Raw genomic sequence first — 21,450 nt, forward strand, 5'->3', positions numbered from 1 at the left:
TATATTTTTGTTTCTATAAAATATATAAATTTTCTTATGAGAGGAGTTATTTATTTTATTGTACTTTTAAAGAGTTTATTACACATTGTGTATTCCTAAATTTATTAGGTCAATATATCTCATACATACATAAACTTATATATTGCTTGTATTAAAGTACTGTATATATTTCTTACTACTTATCTATTGCCTGGTGTACACAGGTTTTATGGTGCCATATTATTGGTATTCGTTGCCCTAAATATAATGTAGTTAATTATAAGTGTACTAAAGGCTTTCGCTTAGCAATTGCTGAAAGTAGGCTAAGAGCACCTTCACTCCAGGATAAGCAATCATTAGACGGAGAGGTCAACAATGTCATGTCACTGTTTTACCAGTAGGGAAGCTGAGGCCCAGGGCACTTAGGGTAACAAGTCCAGGGAGCTTCAGTTTGGAAGCGGCCTCAGAGTCTTTCGAATCCTAGGTTTCCCCGTTTCTCGGTGGTCCCTTTTCCACACCTTCTCTATCACTTCCTCCCAAACTTACCACAGGAAGTGACCACCTACTCGCTAGGCCTAGGACCAGCCCCAAGTGAGTGCCTGCCTGCCCTCCTGCAGCACAGCCTCGAGGTTGATCAGGGCCAAGAGGATTCTTCCTGGAAGGCCCTCCTGGGAGGGAATCCTGCGGGAAGATGGAGCTGGGGGCTTCGTTTCGTGGAGCTCGGGGTTGGGCGCCACTCACCTGGCTAGGGGGACGCCAGAAAACAAAAGCTAGTAATTTGGCGGGCGACAAAGAGATGCAGAGATACGGATTAAAGAGTCTCCCAGAGAAGCGGCACGGGGTGTCCCAGGGAGAGACAGAGAGACCCAGAGCAAGCGAGACACACTCCTAAAGCAGGCGCGTCCGCATCCACCCTCAAAATGCAAACACCGACAATTTTTGAATTGGTTCGTCTTGTCCTGGACGCCTAGGTCCCCCGCAGTCTTCAGGATGCGACTCCTGGTAATTCCCAGGATGAAGTCGCATCCCACCTCGGTCTCCTCTAAACCAGTGTGGATTCTCTAGGGGCGGGCCCCATCCGAGGCACCGCCCCCGTCCAGCCGGCCAATGGAGGCGCGTAGAGACCGGCGCGGCACGGTCCCCAGCCAACGAGGAGGCAGACGCCCCTTGAGGCCACGCCCACAAAACGCCCCCTTTAGGTCTGGGCGCCTAATCTGGTTGGCTCCGCGTGCGGCTCCTGCCTTCGCCAGTGTGGTAAGCACCCACTTTTGCGGGTCTGAACAAGTCCTGCGCTTTGCTTTCGCAACCCCATTCTCTGGAACCGCGAGAATGTTTGTGAATTGCAGACGGAGGCCGCTGAAGCCCTGGACGGGCTAATTACAGAGATACTTTAGGGTCCGAGTCCTAAAGGCTGATCCGACTGCGCGCGGCACTCCGATTAGAAGCGGCGAATGCCCATCAAGCATCCATGCCCTGCCACTCCCTCTCTGGAAGGACAGAAATTGAAGTTTCCTGGATTCTGAGAGAACACGTTGGTTGGTCCGGCACTGTATCCTAATGGATACAGTGGATTGGGTCTTAGGATGCAAAATACGAGTAAAGAGAGAAACCGGCAGGAGCCTCCTGTTAGGTTCAGAGACGTCAGTCAAGGGATAGGCGAGTACAAACGCCAGTCAACACAGTTCTTGTGAAGGTACCACCCGAACCGGGCGGAAGGGAGAGAAAGAACTCTTTTCGATTGGGCCACAAGGAAGGCAGTCCCGCCCTCTGTGCTCCACGATTGGTTAAGCTCAAGCCGTGCCCCTCACGTCGGCAGCCACCCGTTTGACAAGTGGGCAGCTCTTGCCCCACTTGCCGCTTCTGCCGGGTTAGTGGGAAGGAGTCCGAAAGGGGTTCACTGGGTTCCCGACCAGGTCCGACGTAGATCCGGGAGACGCGCGCTATCTGAACGGTGAGGGAACGCTAATCCGCGGCGAGAAAGAGGCCCCACGAGGAAAGAATGAAGTTCTGCAATCGGAAGCGTCTTCCGTGAGGCGTGGCTTCCGGAAGTGTGGCGAACCCTCAGCAGCACCCGGAAGTGTGATGCTGCCGCTGCTGCTGCTGCTGCTGCTCCGGGAAGTGTCGGTGTCCAGCGGGGGAGATTCAGGGTTGAAACAGGTGTTTACGCATCTTTGTTTCCTACCGCCCAGCAGTCTCCCTCTATGGAAAGTGTTGGAGGGTGCAAGTATTTGGTCTTGGTTTGAATGTCTGTCTCATCCTGTTGGAAACACGGGAAACAAGTGCTAGGGATGTGTGCAGGGGGCCTGGCTCTGTAAAAGATTCTAAGTTTCCTTTGCTGCCTGTCACCCTTGATTCCCCTCCCCTCCAGGGATGTGCAGATGGAGGCCGGAGGGGACAGTGCTGCCCCATCCCCCGGGGCCGAGGAAGGCTTGGAGGACCTGCCGTTCCCCAGTGAAGAGACTGGAGATAGTGGAGGGATTCACACGGCTGTGCCCGATCCCGGAGACGACGGGGACCTGGAGGAAACAGGTGTGCCCTCCCCTCGCTGGGGTCTTGGGAGGACTCCCAAGGGATTGTCATTGTTGGACAGGGGAAGGGAGGATCTTTTGGAGACCAGTGAGGAGTCTTGGGACTCAGGAAAGTAGCCTGAACCATAACCTGTTCAGTAGGAGGGCACAGTTGGCTCACTGGTGTAATTTGACTCATCGAGAAATAACAAGGAAGTTAGTGGGTATCAGCTGACATTCACTGAGTGCAATCCTGTGGGCTGGGGCAGATGCATCCTCTTATGGGAGATCAAGGAAGGATGAGAGAAATTTGGGGTATGATGAGGGACTGTCCCAGTTTGTCCAGCAATTTCTCCATTTTAGCATTGGAAGGCCCTTAACCTGAGAAACTTCTCAGTTCAGGGGAAATCAGAATGTATTTAGTGTGCTTTTATGTCATTGAGGATTCAAGAACAGTACAGTTGTGGTCCAAGAGGGTCTTGGGACTTTAGGGTGTTTTGGCCAATGAATTTGTAAAAGAAAGTCAACAGGGTCAAAGGAAGGACTATTTAGAAGCTAAAGATTGGGGGAGGTAGGGTGTTAAGTCACTGGGGTGCGAAAGGGATTAATGAGTGTCTATGGGTACTCAAGAGTATTTATGTCATTGAAGGACCAATAGAAGGTTGTTGAGGGAAGTCTTTAAAGAATCAATGACATCAAGTAATAGTGGTTATTAGTAGGGAAGGGGGAGTCAGTGAAATTATGTGGAAAATTGGGATCAATAGGGGGAATATTTTGAAAACAGATGTTAGTGGATGTGTAAAGGTATCATTGGGGAATCAATAGTAGTCATTGAGGAATCTTTGCTCATAGATCACCTTGTAATTAGTTGATGTTAATAGAGTCTTTAGGAAGAAATAGCAGACATCACTGAGAAAAAAATGTGAGGCTGTTTAAGACTTAGAAATTATTGGCAGGTAATGGCAGTTATTGGGAGGGAGTAGTTGGTATTTGGAGTTTGGGGAGTACTGGCATATGTTACTGAAAGGATATAAGTTCACTGGATTTTACGGAAAAAAATGCAGAGACGTAGTTGCAACTGGACAATAGTGACTATCATTGGGTGAATTAGTAGACATCAATGAGAATCAGTGGGTGTGTCAGGGAAACAGTGATTGTGGTATTTTGTGAATGTAAATGATGGGCATGGGGAAGGGCAGAGGAGGTCATGAAAGTCCTATATGTTATTGGAGGTTAACCATGGTCTTTAGTGGAATGCAGGGAGTAGACATGGAGTAAAACAAATTGTGGGTCGGGGGCAGCCATTAAAGGTGTTAGGGATGATACTGTGGTATAATTGGGCTGTTAGTGGATCTCAATGGAATTAAACAGGAGGGAATGGGGATTAGTGGGTATTAATGGCAACTAACCACCAGAAGAATTAATGAATATTACTGGGACTGTAAATGGTTGATCAGGAAAGTTGATAGGGGTCGCTAGGGATCAGCGGACATCAGTCAGCAGGCTAGGGGAGTTAGACGGTAGGGAGCATAGGTATTATGGATGGTAATGGTGGCCGTTGAAGGATGAGTAGATACCAAGAAAATAAAATAAAGGTTCATAGGAATTAATGGGGGATCGTGTAAAATGAGAATATTAATGATCATTCAGAGACAGTGGGGTGCTCAGAAGACTTGAGAATGGTGGTTGTTGAAAGAAGAGTAATTGGTCTGCAGGGGCATAGAGGGGCCAGTGACAGTGACAGCATATTAGGTTATTCCAGTTGTGGGGGATCACTGGAACCTCAGTGCTGGAAGACATCATTAGGGAGATCCGATCTCTGGGAGTCATTGAGCAGGGGAAGGGCAGCAAGGGAGATACTCAGAGGTCTTTGCATTCAGGGGCTGCTGTGGGACTGGGACTGGTGAGGATTCAGTGGGTTTTTGGGAACCTGAGTTAGTTGGAGTCCACAAGCAGATGACCCACCAGGGGCTTCTTTTCAGGATCCAAGGCCGAGGACCAGTCACCCAGCCTCCTGTCACAACTGCCCCAGTCAGAGGCCCCATCAAGTACCAGTGAGCACTGGAGTACTGCAGCCTCGGACAGTAGTCCCATTCATGGCCCGGAGAGTGACTCCAGTGGCGGGGACCCCAGTGGCGGGGACCCCAGTGACGAGGACTGGCGCAGCCAGCGGAAGCATGTGTTTGTGTTGAGTGAGGCTGGCAAGCCCATCTACTCACGGTACGGAAGTGTGGAGGCGCTGTCGGCTACAATGGGCGTGATGACAGCCCTTGTGTCCTTCGTGCAGAGTGCTGGAGATTCCATCCGCGCCATCTACGCTGGTGAGCGAGGGGGTGGGAAGCAGGATGGGAGGCAGCCACTGGGAATGTAGCTGGCTGGCTGGAGTCTGTCTGACCAGCCCTGGGTAGATCTGTCTCTGCCTACCTGAGGCTCTGTCCAGACCGGCAGGGTCTGGCTGTCAGAGGTCCATCTCTCCAGCCTGCTGGCTTCTGAGTGACTGATACGCTGGGCTCTGAGTGATTCAGGAATACCCTCTTGTTGCCTGAGGGCATGGCTGTGGGGACTGAGGTTGGGTGTCCTGCCTTCATGAGGCTTCTTGCTCCATTTCATCTCCCACCACCCACTTGGTGCTGTGTTCTAACCTACTCATCCCTTGACATCCCATCACATTTCTACAAAGGTCCAATTTTCCCAGCTCATACTTGTCCTAGCAGGTGTCTGCAGAGCAGTGGTGGGGACTTGGGCCTGGTGTTGTGTGCTGGGGTGAGGGGGCAAAAGAGCTCCGCCCCACTCCCAGTCACTCCTGATACAGCTCTACCCCTCGCCCTGCCCCTTCCCTTCCCCAGAGGACCACAAGCTGGTGTTCCTACAGCAGGGCCCACTGCTGCTGGTGGCCGTGTCCAGGACTCCTCAGTCAGCAGCGCAGCTGCGGAGGGAGCTCCTGGCTGTGCACGCCCAGATCGTGAGCACTCTGACACGAGCAAGCGTGGCCCGCATCTTCGCACACAAGCAGAACTACGACCTCCGACGCCTGCTGGCTGGCTCGGAGCGGACTCTGGACCGGCTTTTGGACAGTGTGGAACGGGACCCAGGTGCCCTGCTGCTAGGGGCCGTGCGCTGCGTGCCCCTTGCCCGCCCATTGCGGGAAGCCCTGGGTGCCCTGCTGAGGCGCTGCACAGCACCCGGGCTGGCACTATCAGTGCTGGCAGTTGGGGGCCGGCTGATAACAGCTGCCCAGGAGCGTAATGTGCTGGCTGAGTGCCGACTGGACCCTGCAGACCTGCAGTTGCTGCTTGACTGGGTGGGTGCACCAGCCTTTGCGGCAGGTGAGGCCTGGGCACCTGTATGCCTGCCCCGCTTTAACCCCGATGGTTTCTTCTATGCCTATGTGGCCCGACTGGATGCCATGCCCGTCTGCCTGCTGCTGCTCGGCACCCACCGTGAAGCCTTCCATGCCATGGCCGCCTGCCGGCGCCTGGTGGAAGATGGAATGCGGGCCCTCGGTGCCCTGCGTGCCCTTGGGGAACCTGCCAGCCTCTCTAATGCCCCAGCAGCCAATGCCCCTGCCTACAGTGTGCAGGCTGTGGGGGCACCTGGTCTCCGGCACTTCCTTTATAAGCCACTGGACATCCCTGACCACCACCGCCAGCTGCCCCAGTTTACCAGGTGGGCCGTGACCCTGTGGGTGGTTGGCCGGGTGGGACAGTTTGTCCAACAAGGATGGTCAGCCTAAGAGAGGAGATGGGCCAGCCAAGAAGGCCCTCCACTCACCTTGCCCTCCACCTCCCTCCCACATGGCAGCCCAGAGCTCGAGGCCCCATACAGCAGAGAGGAGGAGCGGCAGCGGCTGTCAGACCTGTACCACCGCCTGCATGCCCGCCTGCACAGCACCTCCCGACCCCTGCGCCTCATTTACCACGTGGCTGAGAAGGAGACGCTGCTGGCCTGGGTGAGTTGTGAGTGAGCTAATGTCCCACTTGAAGGCTCCTTGCCCTCCAGTGCACTAGACCTTTTCCTGGGCTCTGCCTCTGTCTGTAACACTGTCCCCACCATCACACACATCTCCGAACTGCAGAAGGATTTACCACTGTGTGCAATCCCATGTTAGCCCCACTGTTCTTCTTCTTGTCCCCCATTAGCAACCAGTCCAGTATCCTGACTTGCAGGAAACCCCATTAACCATTACTGAGCCCCTGAGTCCCCACTTTCCACCACTACAGTTTTGATTTCTTGAGTCCTCAGCACACCTCAGTCCCATGCTGTGCCCTCTATCTGGGTTTCCTTCCCTGGGCTCCTGCCTCACTTCTTGTGGATTTGTTAAAGGTCAGCCCTTCTGGGAGGTCAGTCAAGGGAACCCCATTGGAAATGGCATGTCCCCCTGGCTCTGACATTTGTTAAATAATTTATTGCAAATCTGTTGTGTATTAGGCATTGTTTTAGGCAGAGGATTTTAATTTTCAATTTTTTTTTTTAAATTTCATTTTCAAGTAATTTTAGACATAGTTGGAAGTTGAAGTTGGCAAAAATAATACAAAGACTTAACATAAAGAAACCAAAGATTAACATAAAGTCACCAAAGATTAACATCTAATAAAGCCACAGTAACTTATCAAAAGCAGGAAGTTAACACTGGTTGAATAACAGTTGATCAACAGACTTGATTCAGATTCTACCAAGTCTCCCACTGACGTCCTTTGACTGGTCTAGAATCTAGTCTAGGATCACATGTTGAACCTGTTTATTATATTTCTCTGGTCACATTCTAGAACTGTTCTCAGTCTTTTCTGCCTCATGACCTTAACACTTTTGAAGAAATGTAGCTTGTAAAATGTCCCTCAACTTGGGTTTTTTATCATGAGTAAGTTGAGGCCAAACTTTTTGAGTAAGAATACCACAGATGTGATGTGCCCTTTTCTGCATTGTCTTAAGGGATTAGGATGCCAGTTTGTCCCTGTTTTTGTTGATATTGACTTTGATTACCTAGTCTGCCACATTTCTTCATAATAAAGTTAATATTTTCCCCTCTGTAATTAGTAAATATCTGTGGCATTCATGCCAGTGTCTTCTTTTTCATCATAATTTTACCACTAATTTTAATATCTGCTAATGATTCTGCTTTGCAGTAGTCATTAGTCTAGTGTTTGTCCAATGGTGCCTTTTCTAACCCCACCACCCTTTCTAGGATAAAGAAAAATTTTTCTTTGTTCCACTCATTGAATTTTTAATTTTATATCAATATGGTCTCATGAGTTTTTCTTTAATTTTCAGTGGCTAATCTGTTTTCCTAGCATTTATTTTGGTGCTGAAATTGTCTGATTTAGCCAGTGGGACCCCTGATTTAGCTAGGCTGATGCCTGTGTCTCCTGCCGTGTCTTGTCTACTGTGAGCACTGCTTACTTGACTCCTCACCAGGCCTGGACTCATCCATTTTTCCAAGATTAAAGTGAACTTTTGTACATTTTAATGGAGATTGGCATTTAAAAACCAAGATAGGGGAGGCCCAGTATTTAAAGTCAGGTGGTCAGGGGAGGTCTGCTGAGGAGATGGCCTTCAAGTGGAGAGAAGTAGCAAGCCATGTGGTATCTGGAGGAAGAGCACACCTAGCAGAACGAGAGCATTCTTCCAGTTCTTTGCGGTGGGGCTGGGCCTGCCTGTGTTTTCCTGCAAGGAAAGGCCAAGGTGATTGGGACATGGGACAGATGGAGCCACGCGAGAGTGGTGAAAATGACACAGAAAAGGTGCTAGTGATGTGGTGGGATCAGATCTCAGGCTATTGTGCAGATTAGAGTGGGTTCCTCTTTATATCATGCCCAGGTCTTAAATGATGAAAACACAGCAGTGTGGAACTGTATAATAATTGCTCATCGAGTATTAAGCACGGTTGTTAATATTATCTCCAGCCCACAGATAAGCAAATCAAGTGCCAGAGAATAAACCACATACTCCCCGAGACAAACACACACACACACACTCTCACACACACACACACCCACCAACAGCCAGCATCCCTGTTAAAGCCTCTAGTTCCAGCTGACCCCTAGACTCAACTGAGAACCCTTGACCCACCTATGACATAGTAAGATCAGGTTACCCGCCTTAGCCTAGTGTCCAGGGAGTACCAGGTAGAAATTTTGCCAGGTACATCTTCTAAGCTGCAGGAGATAAACCTGGGGCTGGATTTGGGTGGATAGGATTATCCACGGCCAACTGCAGCCTCTGATTCTGTCTCCTTTCAAACCCCCAGGTGACCTCCAAATTTGAGCTCTATACCTGCCTCAGCCCCCTGGTGACAAAGGCAGGTGCCATCTTGGTAGTGACCAAACTTCTGCGCTGGGTGAGGAAAGAAGAGGACCGGCTCTTCATTCGTTACCCACCTAAGTATTCCACACCCCCAGCCACCTCTACGGACCAAGCTCCCCATAATGGCTTATTCACTGGACTCTGAATGGTGGTGCTCCCAGACTGCCGGGAGTGACCATCTTGGGTCTCTGACCTGGAAGTGTGGGTGGGTCGGTTGTCTTTGGCTGGTCCCTGTCTCCCCAGGCAGGCAGGCAAGATCCAAGGCCTGCCCACAAATGGGAGATGAGTGTCAGCAGCCAGAGATAAAGGCTGCTCTTCCAGCCCCTTCATCACTTCCAGCCTCACCTCCTCCAGCCTCTGTCAGGGGCGGTCCCCTTAAACCTCTTCCTAAATCTGTCTCCTCATTGGACTGTCAGTTCAGAGTGTCCAGGGCAGCCAGGATTTCTGGGGTGGTCCAAAGGAGCTCTAGAACTGGGAATACAGGGTCAGCCTGTACCTGGAACTGACCTGAAGGGTGTTTTAAAGAGAGGGAAAAAAAAAAAAAAAACTGTACGTAAAAGGCTTAAAACCAAGCCCCTAAGGATACTCCTTTGCCCTTCATGCATTTGTGTTCATTTGTACCCTACCAGAAAGTAAGCTGCGTGGGTCTACACTGGCTGCTTCTAATAATAATGAGAAGGTAGCCTCCCTTGAAAAAGAGAACATGTAGTGCCTGGTCTCAGACAGTGGCCAGGATCAGGAATTTTTTGCATAGGAGGTGCCCTTGGTGTCTAAGGCTCGTTGTACTTTGTCTCGTAGGCTATTTAATGAAGTTTTGCAAATAGAACGGGATTCAAACTCTTATGGCACATAACGTATTTATCCCAGACTTTGGCAACCTGCCACAACAAAAGCATCCTGAATAGAGACCTCCTTGGTTTGTGTGTGGTTCCCGTCCTCACCACCCTCCCTCCTTCCCTCCCTAACCGCCCGGTGCCCTAGTCCTGCTCCTGTTGAACCTGTTACTGCCTCACAGTGGTGCGCGTGCGTGCTAACTGTCCATCAGGAGCGCCCGGTACCGTGCGCCTGCTCAAAGCAGATGCTCGTCATTCCTCCACCCCAGGTCAACCGATGGAGTGAATGTGTCAGGTCCCAAGCGAACTGCCCTTCGCCCTCACGTGGGTGTTATTTTTTTAACTTATCGTTGACCCAGGTGCACAAACAAACCCCGCGTTGGAAAATGGCAGAGAAGCTGGGTTCTCTGAGCGAAGAGCCCGAAGCGCAGGAGCCCGCTGGAGGTAGTGTGAGGGTCCACGGTGGGCACCTGCGGCCAGGGCTGCAGGGAGGGGCTCGGACCCTCGACAGTAACGAATAGCGGTAGCAGTAGATAGTTTAAAAATGAAATTTTAAACCTTTTATTATTGAAAGAAAACCGTTTCACACCGTGGCGTTAAGTAACATGCACAGTCTCTTCACCCAGATTAACTCTTGTCAACTTTATTAAGCATGTTGCTTAGGTGTTTTGTAGTAAATAATTCGGTGTGCGTATCTTCAAACAAAACCGGGAAGGGATGTTCTAGCAAAAATCACCCAGCTGTTGCCACCCCTAAGAAAGTTAGCGTATTCTCCAGTGTCATTATTTCATACCAAGCCTAAATCCCATTTTACAAAAATTCTTAAATCTCCTAATGAGAGTGGCTTTTCCACAGCTTTTCTTAAATTGGCTTTGAGTTAATCATAATAGCTCATCCAGAGTAGTGATAGGGAAGTGGCATGGCCCGGGGACTCTTGGAAATTGCAATCTAGCCAAAAGGAAGGGGGAAAAAAAAAAAAAAAAAACCTTCCCAGGGCTTAAGTAATGTACTAAGATGCTGCTAGTGATTTTGTTAAAGAAATGTTCAGAATGTACCAAAGTCAAGAAAAAGAGCATGATGAACGCCTTAGTACTTGTCACTCTGCTTCACGGGTCTGGGTTCCAGCTTTCCTCTATCTCTAACTCCCCTTCCTGCACACCCTTCACCCCTCTGTATGAATAAGCACATCAGACTGCATCTTACAAGACTCACCTATGCAGACATCAAAATGATGATGATCTTCTTGTCTATTATCTGTCCTAGGATGTGAGCCTCATGAGAACTGAGACTGGTCCTTGCTGTTTTCCAGCATCTGAAACAATGCTTGGCACATAGTTGGTGCTCAGTGATTTTTTAATTATGTGAATAATGAAATAATTTGAATACAGAGAATTGTCTTAGATTAATCCAGCTTTCAAAAAAAGGATAGAAATAAGACAGATGCAAATAGATCCCATTTATTATGCTTTTAGTATAGAGGCCACTGATTTTTTAAAAAACTTTTAATATCAACCTTTCAAATTCCTCAGTTAAAGTTATGATTAACTTCATCAGCAATGGAGAAAATTGAAAATCATCAAGTTACCATTTCTAACCCATCAAATTGGCTTTATAAAGGAAGGGATAATATCTGGCATTGATTACTCTGTGGAGATAACAGGCTTTCTTTTGCCTAAGAGGAGAACTGGCCAGAAAGGTTTTGCTAGGGGCAGTTTGGCAGCATGGGTGTAGTATCATCTCAGTCACCATGCTAGGTTGACATAGGAGAGGGGACAGCTGCATGAACCAGGAGTGGTCTTCAGAATGTCATTAATGGAGGCAAAATACAAGAAGTAATCACAGCAATTGCTAAATCTCAGTATGTTCTTGTACATTGTGGGGTGCCTGTAGGTGGGTTATTTTTTAAGAAGCGGAAAAAATAACTTCTAAATGGACATGATCATTGTTCATTGACAGTAAGCTCCAAAGGAAGTCATCATCACTAGTGAAGAGGGAGATGGTCAGGTATCGCCTTTAGTGTGTTAAACACAAGAAATGAAGAAAACATACAGCCCACCTGGTAGCTCTGGACAGGGTCTAGGATTTGGGGATGGTTCAGAGCAGAGGCATTTCTGTGATTTATTGTTTTGTTTTTCTTTTCAAAAAATGTAGGTATTACTGTGTAATTCTAAAATACAAGGGGGAAAGAGGGAAAAGTGAATGGCATCTGAGGCTCATATACTAATACTGGATCAATATTAACATCCAGATTTCGATGGTCGTACTGTGGTTACTTGGTGGAGCCCTGTGTATATAGGAAGCGTACACTGGAATATTAAAGAGTAATGGACCAAATGACTGCGACTCGTGGTTCAGAAATACTCACAATGGGGAATCTGATAGAAGAGCAAATGGGAGCACTGTGGCCTGTTGTGACAACTTTTGTTACATGTGAAATTTATTTCAAAATAAAATGTTTCAAAGGGGATTCATACTTCACAGGCTGCTTCCTGGTGTCACATGCAACTTTTAAACATTTACAAGATGTTAGATTCCTTAAAAGATGGATATCGCTTTCTCTTGGCCTCATGTCTAGCACTAGAACATTGCAGGGAAGAAATACACAGGTGAGCTTTTGCAGAAATAGTTGCCAGAACCAGCTAGGAAAGACGGGACAATTGGGGAACATTATATGTGTCTGAGCATTATGTGATATTCCATGATGATTTTTCACCTTTTTGGGTGTGATTTTAGGACTAGGGTTATCCTAGAAAATGTCTCAAAATTATGCCTGGGGATGAATGTCAAGGCGCCTGCGGCTTGCTTGAAGATACTTGAACACAAGGAAAGAAGCTGTCAGCTCTGGGCCATGAGCACCTTGGAGTCCACAATGGCGTCCTTGTTCTCATGTGCATTTGAAATTGTTTGAAATTTGTTCACAAAATCTTAAAACATTGACAAACACTTCTCCTTGTTACTTAAAGTAGTTTTGGTTTCCTTTCTAAAAATTAAGAATATTTTAATAATTAAAATGTCTCAAGAGGGGACTCCCAGCTCAGTGTGATTGTATCTGGGCGGAGAGATGGAGGGCCAGGGAGAGGAGGGGGAGTGCCATTTTTAACTTCAGGTATTTCTGTGGTGCAGAACTTTCTTAGAATGTTACTAGTAAGAACTGAACGGTCGAACTATCACTAAATTGCTGGCCATTTACTTCTGGGAAGGGGATGACTTGGAGAAGAGGCTCTTGGTGATAGGAGACTTTTAATTCCATGTTCTACATTTGTTCATTATTTAAGTAGTTTACAAATTAAAATGCCCAATTAAACTAATTTATAAAAGATTTCAGGCCAGACCAAAGAATGTAAAGAAGGTGAAGGTAGAGATGCCATCAAACACTTCAACAAAATAAGCTCAGGTTACAAAACTCTGATTTACAATATGATTTTTAAACCACTAGAGAATTTCATCCTACAAATAGGCTGTAGTTAACTAATCTCCTAAGCAATCTTCAGGTCACTTCTTTATTTTAGGATTTCAAATAGTGAAGCAATAAACTCCTTGCCCATCATTCTTAACTATTTCCTTAAGATATGTTCCTCAGAGTGGAATTTCTGATGCAAAGGAGATGAGGAGATATTATCGCAAGGTGTGAAATGAAACACCGTTTCTCCCTATCAGATGGGCAAAAAAGGAACGGGGTTGAAAATTATAGTTGGCAGGTAAGAGTAGGGGGAAGTTCCTTTGTGGGCCTCAAAAATGTGGAGGGCAATTTCATAATATGAGCCAGTTTAAATATTAAGCATAACCTTTGTTGCCACAGGTGGGCCCTGCATCATGTTCTCGGGGTATCTAGTTAAATACACACAAATACAAACACAAAGAAGGATGTACAGGGATGGTGTACTAGGTAAAATTGAGCTCCTCCCGAGCTTTATACCCACCAGAACCTCAAAATGTGGCCTTGAATGTAGGGTCTTTGCAGATACAACTATTTGAGATGATAGGGTGTGTTATAATTCAATAAGGAAGGAAATATGGGCACAAAGATCTACACAGAGAGAATGGTATCTGGTGACAGACAAGGAGGGAAGGCCTGGTTTATGGTACTTTGTTCCAGCAGCTAAGAAAAGCAATATGGGTGGCCATTGTGGCACTGTGTGTAAATAACAAAAGGAGGGAAACAGCCTAGAAGTCCATCAGTAGGAGATTGCTCTTAAATTATGGTATATCCAGGCAGTGGAACATTGTGTGGCCGATAAAAATAAGATCACCAGTATACATTGTCAAATGAAAAAATACAAAATGTGTGTAATCATGTAAAACTTACTACCATTTCCACAGAAAATGGAGTATATGTTTGATTATGAATTAAATGGCTTGTAACAGTTATGACCTCTGAGGACGGGAGTAGGGGCTCCTAGGGTCTGAGGGAGAGGGGCATTTCACCAGATGCTGTTGTGGGAAAGCATTTCTGCGTTCACTTTTTTGCTACTGTACGTGTATATGGGCTGCATTTCTGCCTCATTTTCCTTGGGGAGAAATGGTCACTGGGTCTTGACCTTTTCTCATTGGTTTAAAGAATTTAAGATGTTTTGAAAGTGCTAATATTTTCCTGTGGGTTTTGTGGTTGTTGTTTGAATTTTAAAAGTAATAAAGTCTCCATGTTAAAATGTATACAGAAGTATATATGGTGAAAAGTGCCTTTGTTTCAGTCGGGATCCGAATAAGGCCTGTTTGTTGAATGTTGATGGATACCTGCCTCAGTATAAGGTTTTCAGCATAGAGTTTTCCTGATCCTTTATTTTCTCCTTCACAGTTTATTCATTGAAGAAAACAGGTTTTCCTGCAGTTTCTCACAGTCTGCATGATAATGATAATGATGATAATGTCTCCAAAGGTGTCATTTACAATGTTCACCAGCCCTTTGTATTTCCTTTGAAGTAGTATTAAGATAGGGAAGCCTGGGGTGATTCCCTTTATTTTGTTTATTATAGGGCTTTTGAGGGGGAGAATCCCCCTTTAGTAGTGTTAGTTCTCAAGAGGCTTATAACATCCCGTGGTTATTTTTATTAATGTTAGCAGCCATGCATATCCTTGTCTGCCCGATTGCATTGGTTGACCTTCAGAATAACATTGAAGAGCAGCAGTAGCAAACACCCCCTGCTCTCATTCATGAGTTTCATTAAGAGAAAAGTGGCCATTAGAGATTCTGCTTCAGCTAGCACACCCTTGAACTTCAGGGACAAAAGACAGGGGTACGACTGCAGGGGACCTGCTCTGTCTGGAAATGTGACCGTCGGCTTAGCCTAGGCTTCCACCCAGGGCTGTCCACAGAGCCCTCAGGAACTTCCTTCCTCCCCTTCCAGATGGGCCCAGACCTTCCCTCCACCCCTTCGGTCTCTCCTTGGATCCTGTAATTCTAGTTTTCATCTCCACAGGGCAGGACAAGTCTTCAAAGAAGACGGGAGATTTGCTGGCAATCGTGAAGAAACTTCAAAAAGGTCTTGTGTCTAGGGTCTAAACCTTGGGCTGGGTTTGAATCATAAACATGCTTCCAACCCAGATCCCTTTACTCACAACCTTGAACCAAAAAGACAGCCCTACACTCCAAAATTCAGGAAGTCTAAGAGAATGGAAAATCTACTCTGCTTACACACACACACACACACACACACACACACACACAAACCAGTCAGCCATTTCCTTGGTCCACAGGTGAGCAACAGCTGCTTTTAAGTTGTTAAGTATCTTTACAGAGACTTGAAAACAAATACATTCCTAGGCAAATATTCCTTTGTCTTCCCTTTGATGTACAAGCTGCAAGTGGCCATGTTGCAAAGGGCCTGGGGCCACCTTGCAGGTACCCACATCAGGGCTGGAGCAGAGTGCTGGCGCTGGGGAGGCTGAGGTTAGAGCCCCAGCCCATTCTCAGCTTTGGATGCTGAGCTCCACTGGTCTACGCCAAACAAAAGGGAGCCCCTCCCCCATCCTGTGGCTCCTGCAGAAGAACTTGGGACCCCTGCCTACACTGACACTGTAAGAAGATAACCCGACCTTCTCCAGTAATACAAAGGACCCCTCAGCCCCCAGAGACTTGTGGGATGTGATAGCACTGCAAAGAGGCCCACTCTCTGAAAGGTACAGGTGGAGGAGTTGGTGACCTCAGAAAACCCAAGCTGAGTTTATTAACTCCAGACTGTCTTGGGTTGGCAGTGAGACCTGCCAAGGGTGGGGCAGCTTTACGCCCAGCTCTACCCACCCAGTTTACCCACCATGGAGCCAGAGAGGGATGGGACTTCTCCCTACAGTGCACTGAAACAGGGACTGAGAAGTGAGAGGTGACTCCTAAAGGGACAGTGATCTCCCTGTCACTGGGGAGCTGGCCAGCTGCCACCCGCAACATGAAAGCCTTGTCCTCCTTTCTCAGGAGGCCAGCACCAGAGTCCAGGTTATCAGAAGCTGACCTGCTCTGCCTAGCTGTTCCCAGGGTGGGCCATCCAGGAAGCCTCCACTGGCTCCTGCCTCACTCAGGATGGCATCTATGGCCTCCACGGCCCAAGGGGCCCTGAGTGACCTCCCCTCCCACTTCCTCCTGCTCCTCTGCACCTGCTGGCTAGACTCCACCACACCAGCCCCTCCCTGCTGCCTGGGACACAAGCCTCCCCCTCCTACCGCAGGGCATTTGCGCTTGTTCCCTCTGCCTGGAACGGTTTCCTCCCCAGCTCTCCCCGCACAGGCCCCACTTGACTTGGACTTGAATCTCAAGAAGCAGCTTTACCCTGTCATTCTTCAACACCTCTCCTCAGGTTACTTCCCTGCACCGCAGCCACTGCCACCCAAGCTCATATGTCTTTGTTCAATGTCTTTGTTCTCCCCCATCCAGAATGTAAACCCTGCAAGGCGCCTTGTACAGGTCCCAGCACACAGCAGAGGCTCACTAAATGTCTGTTGATTGATAGCAGCAGAGGCCCTGGGGCAGCACGCACCACCCCCTGCTCCTGCCCTGCACAGCCAGGCATCTGTCTTTTCCCACTCAATCCTTCTTCCTTTCTTTAGAGGGAAGCCTGGAGCCGCAGATTGGGGATCTGATTAACCGGATCAATGAGCTTCAGCAAGGTAAACTTGGGAACCTCCACTGGCCAGCTGGGCCAGCAGGAGAGGCCTGGATGTTGAATGCCTCCGGGTCCACATCTGTAAAAGCCAGGCCCCTCCAGGGCTGTTTGGAGATGAACATGTCATCGTGTGTGGTAGCACAGCAAGGCCAGAGGCTGCCCTAACACAGTCTTCTTTATTCCTTTGGCCCAGCAAAGAACGCCAATGAGGAACTAGGGGAGACCCAAGCTCGCCGGGAGGTCTTGTGTAAGGAACTAGACTCCTGTAAGTGGGGACAAAAGAGGGGCCCAGAGACCCTGTGACCACTGCTGGTGTTCCTGCAATGGCTCAGGGCCTTGGCAAAGCTCTTAGCCCTCCCAGTCCAGACTGCCTCTTGCTGTGTGACGTCGTCTTTCAGCTCTGAGCTCCAACAGCCTAATAGGCCCAACTTGATGGGATCTCGTCTAAAATTAGATTCCCACCCTCTTTCTGTTCCTCTCACTCTCCTGTTTGATCTGCCTTTTTTCAAAGCATTTATTCCCACCTGGCAGGTCACTGACTTCTTTATGGTCATCTCTCTCCTCAGTGTAAACTCCGTACAGGCTTCAGGGTGCCCACTCCTTTGGCACTTACAGGGAATGTGGTCCCTGAGGTGAAGCAGGGTCAGGAATTTCCCCGTGGGAGATGGGTACAGAGGTAGTAAGAACATATCCTGCCTCTCCTGGGGCCATGCCATAACTCCCATGTGATTTTGCCCTTGACATGAAGGGGACATGAGATGTGTCCCCCAGGAACTAAAAGTGTCCTTGTGCTTTCCAGTGAATGGAGAGAAGGTGCACATCGAGGAGGTCTTGAGCAAAAAGCAAGGTATTTACCTGCTGCTTCCTTTTCCTTCTTCTAACCCTACTTCACAGAAACCCAGTCCCCAGAGCAGCCAGAGGAGTCCTTCCCACTGAAACCCAAGTCCCTGTTGTGCTCAAATCCCTCCCTGGCTTGCCTCCTCACTTGAAATACACACCTGCGTCTTCTCAGTACCTCCCGGTGCCCAGCGTGATGTGGGGCCCCCTGCCTCTTTCCAACCCTGGGCCCCCAGGAGCTCTCACAGCGCCATCTTGGTTCCTTTCTCCACAGAGGCGGTGATGATCCTCCGACAGCACTGCCAGGAGTGGGACACTGAGGCGCCGAGGTGAGAGGGCTACCCCAGCTCTGCCCATGGCTACCCCAGCTCTGCCCCACTCCTTCTCCACCCTGAGGAGGAGGGAGCAAGAGTGAGGAGAGAGAATCTTGACTCCACACCCCTCATGGCCCTTTCTATAGTACAGCATCCAGACGAAACTTCCCTGGTCATTAATTTTTCTAAATGGTGTCAATAAGAGTGATCGAACAGTTTAGAAATTGTTACGAACTTCTTCGTCAAATAAATTCCACCCACTGTTGTTAGTCTCTCCCTATGGCCCATCCAGCTCTTCCATCCATCCATTCATTTATCTATCTGCTCATTTTAGGTCCCCAGTCGTCATTTCACCTGCCTGTCCATCTGCCCCGCCTCCGCTCACTCATTCATCCCTTCACCTACCCAGAGAGCCAGCTGCATCGCGTCCAGTGGCCATACCTTCAATCTCCCTCTAATCCTCTTCTATCCATCCAACCATGCATTCATCCCCTCTACACCTTTCCCATTATCCCTTCATCTAGCCATTTATTTCTTCCCCAGCCACCCATCCAAAGATCTATCCATCCTTCCACAGTCCTTCCATTATTTCTCCATTGAACCATCATCCCTCCACTCACCATCTCTCCTACAACCACTCATCCATCCAGTTAACTGTTCATCCATTCTTCTGTTCGAATCTTACTTAGCACCATCCTATGAAAAAAGTCCCATGTCCCAGGACACCATGACTTTAATTGCATAGAGAAACTTGATAATAGGTACTTAATGCATGTGTGCTTACCACACTACATGCAGTCTGGTGAATGTTTATGTTCATTTGTTTACCTAATCCTCACAATACACCAGTAGCACCTTTTATGTATGGGGAAAGTGAGACCCGGAAAAAGGAATAAGTAAACTTGTCCAGGGTCACAGTGGAGTAGAATATGTAGGCTTCAAGTCAGGATTTTAGAATCCATTTTACTAAACTACCACACCCCTAATAAAGTTTCTTGGGAAGGCTCAGTTCTGTTGGGAACAGGCAGAGCAGAGTGGTGGTCTTGACAGAGGCCCATGAAGGGTCACTTTCCACAGAAGCAAGGCAGTGGGTAAATGTGAAGAGGTGCCCCACCCCCACTCCTGCTGGAGAGAGGGGCTCAGTCAGAGAATATGACTGAAGGTGGTCTTTCTCAGGAAGCACATGATGCAGGAGCACATTCCTGTCCACAACTCTCTGATTTCAGAATCACAAAGAGAGAAACCTGGGGTAACTCCAAAGCCTGGAGTCTGGAGGGCCATTGGGTGGAGTGAGAGTGGGACTTGCCTCAGGAAATGTTTATTGGAAGAGGAGACATTGGAACCAAGGCTGGAGGGTAAAGCCCACGAAGGGACTCCAGCAGAGAGCAGGGGGCGGTGGTCTGAAGGCCTAGGCATGAGGAGCCCCAGACCCGGCCACGCTGGGTGTTGGTCCTAGCCTGGGATCTCATTCCTGGGTCTCCGTCCTCAGGTTGGATGTGGAAGAGCAGCTGGAGGATCTGATGGACCAGCACAAGGACCTCTGGGAGTTCCATGTAAGCCATGATTGCCTGCAACCAAAGCCACTCCCCCCCTTGCTTCAGTGTCCCTGCGGACTGGCCCAGCGCCCGCCCCTACTCAGGCCCAATGCCATGTGATAGTCCCTGACTCTGCTCACCTTTCCCCTCACATCTGGACACTTTTCACCACGCACCACCGTCGCGTCCAGCATCCCTGGGGATTGTCGCCATAGCCTGCAGATCTGCTTCCCTCCTGCTCACCTAGAGAGAGTTCACCTGGCGGTGGCAAATGGGAACCTGGAGAAAGCCTTCCTCCAGGTGTTAATGGGTGCTTCGGGCAGCACCCAGGCAGAGAGAGGCTGTGGTGAACCCGTGTTTGCCACCCCAAACTGGCTGGTTGGAGCGTACCCAGAATCCTACCAAGGAAGCAGGTTGGACAGGCCCTGTACCAGTGGGAAGGCCTCTGAGCAGGACCATCTGAGCGCAGAACTGAAGGGAGTGAGGGACAAAGCCCGGCACTGTGTGGGTGCGGGTGTTCCTGGCAGAAGGAAAGCCTGGTGCAGAGCCCTGAGGCGGAACTCTGCCTGGGACTTTTGAGAAGTTTGATGAACAGCAAACAGAATAGAGGACCATGTGGCTGCGGGAGAAATGAGAGATACACAGGGACATAGGGCTGCCCTCGGGGGGAAGTAGGTCTCCAGCCACCCAGAAACTGCAGGTCGAGTTAATAAGGGTATGAGCGAGTGGCCTAGGGTAGGTAAGGGTCTGGACAACAGGGATGAGAGGGACCTTATTAAAGACCCAGCCTGGTCATCAGATCTTTTGTGCCAGAAGCACAAAAGGAGAGAGTGGGAGATGCAGCCAAGAACAGACGAGTGACAGGTCTCCTCTGTCCCCGCAGATGCTGGAGCAGCGACTGGCCCAGGAGATTGGCATTCTAGAGCGCAGCAAGGAGCAGCTGCTGGCAGAGAGTGAGCCTGCAGCTGGGTGGGCGGTGGGGACCCCAGCAGTGGGCGCAGCGCTGATGCCCTGCCACCCACAGGGACCATGCTTCGGGCCAGGCTGCAGGAGGTGGAGCAACGGCTGCTCTCGGCCAGGGAAGTTCAGGGCGCCCCTGCCGAGAAGCTTGGGTGAGTGGGTGCCCCTTGCGGGGTCTTTGGACCCGTCTCTGGCTTCCTAACGCCCCCCTGACTCTCACTCTTCGCCCTCGGCTCCTCGGCCTGGTCCCCGCAGGCTGAAGGCGGAGTTTGAGAAATTCGAGGGACAAACCGGGAGTGCCAAAGTCCCTGAGGTCCGCAGAGAAGAGGTAGGAGCAGGGGGAGGCAGGCAGAGGCGGAGTCCGTAGAGGGGAGCCGTGGGGTCCTTGGAGGCCCTTGGAGAGGGCGTCAGAGCAGGGTGGGCAGGGGCGGCGGATGTGGGGTGCCTCACAGGACACCGGGAACCTCAGCCTGACCTCCACTGCCCACAGGCTGGCCACCAGCTCCCTTCCACCCGCAACGAAGAGGACTTGGAGCAGCAGGTGGAGCTGGCCCCAATGTCCCCCTAGGCCAGTAAGACCCCTTCCATCCTGTCTTGGCCTTCCTTCAAGGCCTGCCAAAAAAATAAAAGTGGTGATTTCAGATTGTCCTCAGGCTCCACGGCTCAGTCTGTACTCCAGGGGTCACTGGGGATGGGAGCTGGGGTCAAGCCTGGGGGGCACAGGCATCTAGAGCACCGGGGCAGCGCCAGACTCTACCCACCCCTCCTGCAGAGCAGATTAGTGCATAAGTGGGTGTCAAGTGGTACAGGATAACCTCGGGGGACCTCACCTGCTAACAAGGATGAGAGGGATTGTGTTAAAGACCCAGGCCAGGTCCTCAGGTCCTGTGAGTCTCCTGAGGTCCAGAAATGCCCCTGCCTCCCTGCCAAGGTCTCTGCTGTCCCCACTGTCTCCCACTGACCTCAGACCACCCTTGCCCTCCACTCTGGGGTTGGGCAGCAAGGCTGCCCCTTCCACCTTCAAACACTCCAAGCTCTGCATCCTCGTATGGGGTGCCCATCTCGTGGGTCTCCAGAGGGCTTTTGCATTCATT

General features: G+C 49.5%; 2 protein-coding genes across 3 annotated transcripts; both read left to right on the forward strand.

The window, feature by feature from the left end:
• The first annotated feature begins 1,216 nt into the window (after window positions 1-1,216).
• Window positions 1,217-12,086, forward strand: Mon1b (MON1 homolog B, secretory trafficking associated). The gene is made up of 6 exons (XM_046434738.2): window positions 1,217-2,136; window positions 2,348-2,508; window positions 4,469-4,807; window positions 5,333-6,152; window positions 6,288-6,435; window positions 8,731-12,086. Exons 2-6 carry the CDS (start codon window positions 2,358-2,360, stop codon window positions 8,929-8,931), a joined length of 1,659 nt encoding a protein of 552 aa, XP_046290694.1. The 5' UTR covers window positions 1,217-2,136; window positions 2,348-2,357; the 3' UTR covers window positions 8,932-12,086.
• Window positions 9,865-20,644, forward strand: Syce1l (synaptonemal complex central element protein 1 like). 2 transcript variants are annotated; one of them, XM_058575840.1, is made up of 7 exons: window positions 9,865-10,063; window positions 15,037-15,099; window positions 16,655-16,714; window positions 17,822-17,876; window positions 19,351-19,414; window positions 20,280-20,349; window positions 20,421-20,644. In XM_058575840.1, the coding sequence occupies exons 1-7, from the start codon at window positions 9,865-9,867 to the stop codon at window positions 20,510-20,512; spliced, it is 603 nt and encodes a 200-aa protein (XP_058431823.1). In that variant the 3' UTR covers window positions 20,513-20,644. The 2 variants fall into 2 exon arrangements, 1 of the variants encoding a protein (XP_058431823.1); XR_009225889.1 differs by lacking the exons at window positions 9,865-10,063; window positions 15,037-15,099; window positions 16,655-16,714; ... (1 more) ...; window positions 20,280-20,349; window positions 20,421-20,644 and adding an exon at window positions 17,327-17,557 and having other exon boundaries at window positions 17,822-17,878.
• Window positions 20,645-21,450: the final 806 nt, after the last annotated feature.

This window comes from Marmota monax, unplaced genomic scaffold (assembly GCF_021218885.2).
Source record: "Marmota monax isolate L192 unplaced genomic scaffold, Marmota_monax_Labrador192_F-V1.1 WCK01_AAM20220418_F8-fsc00024, whole genome shotgun sequence".
NCBI lineage: Eukaryota > Metazoa > Chordata > Mammalia > Rodentia > Sciuridae > Marmota > Marmota monax.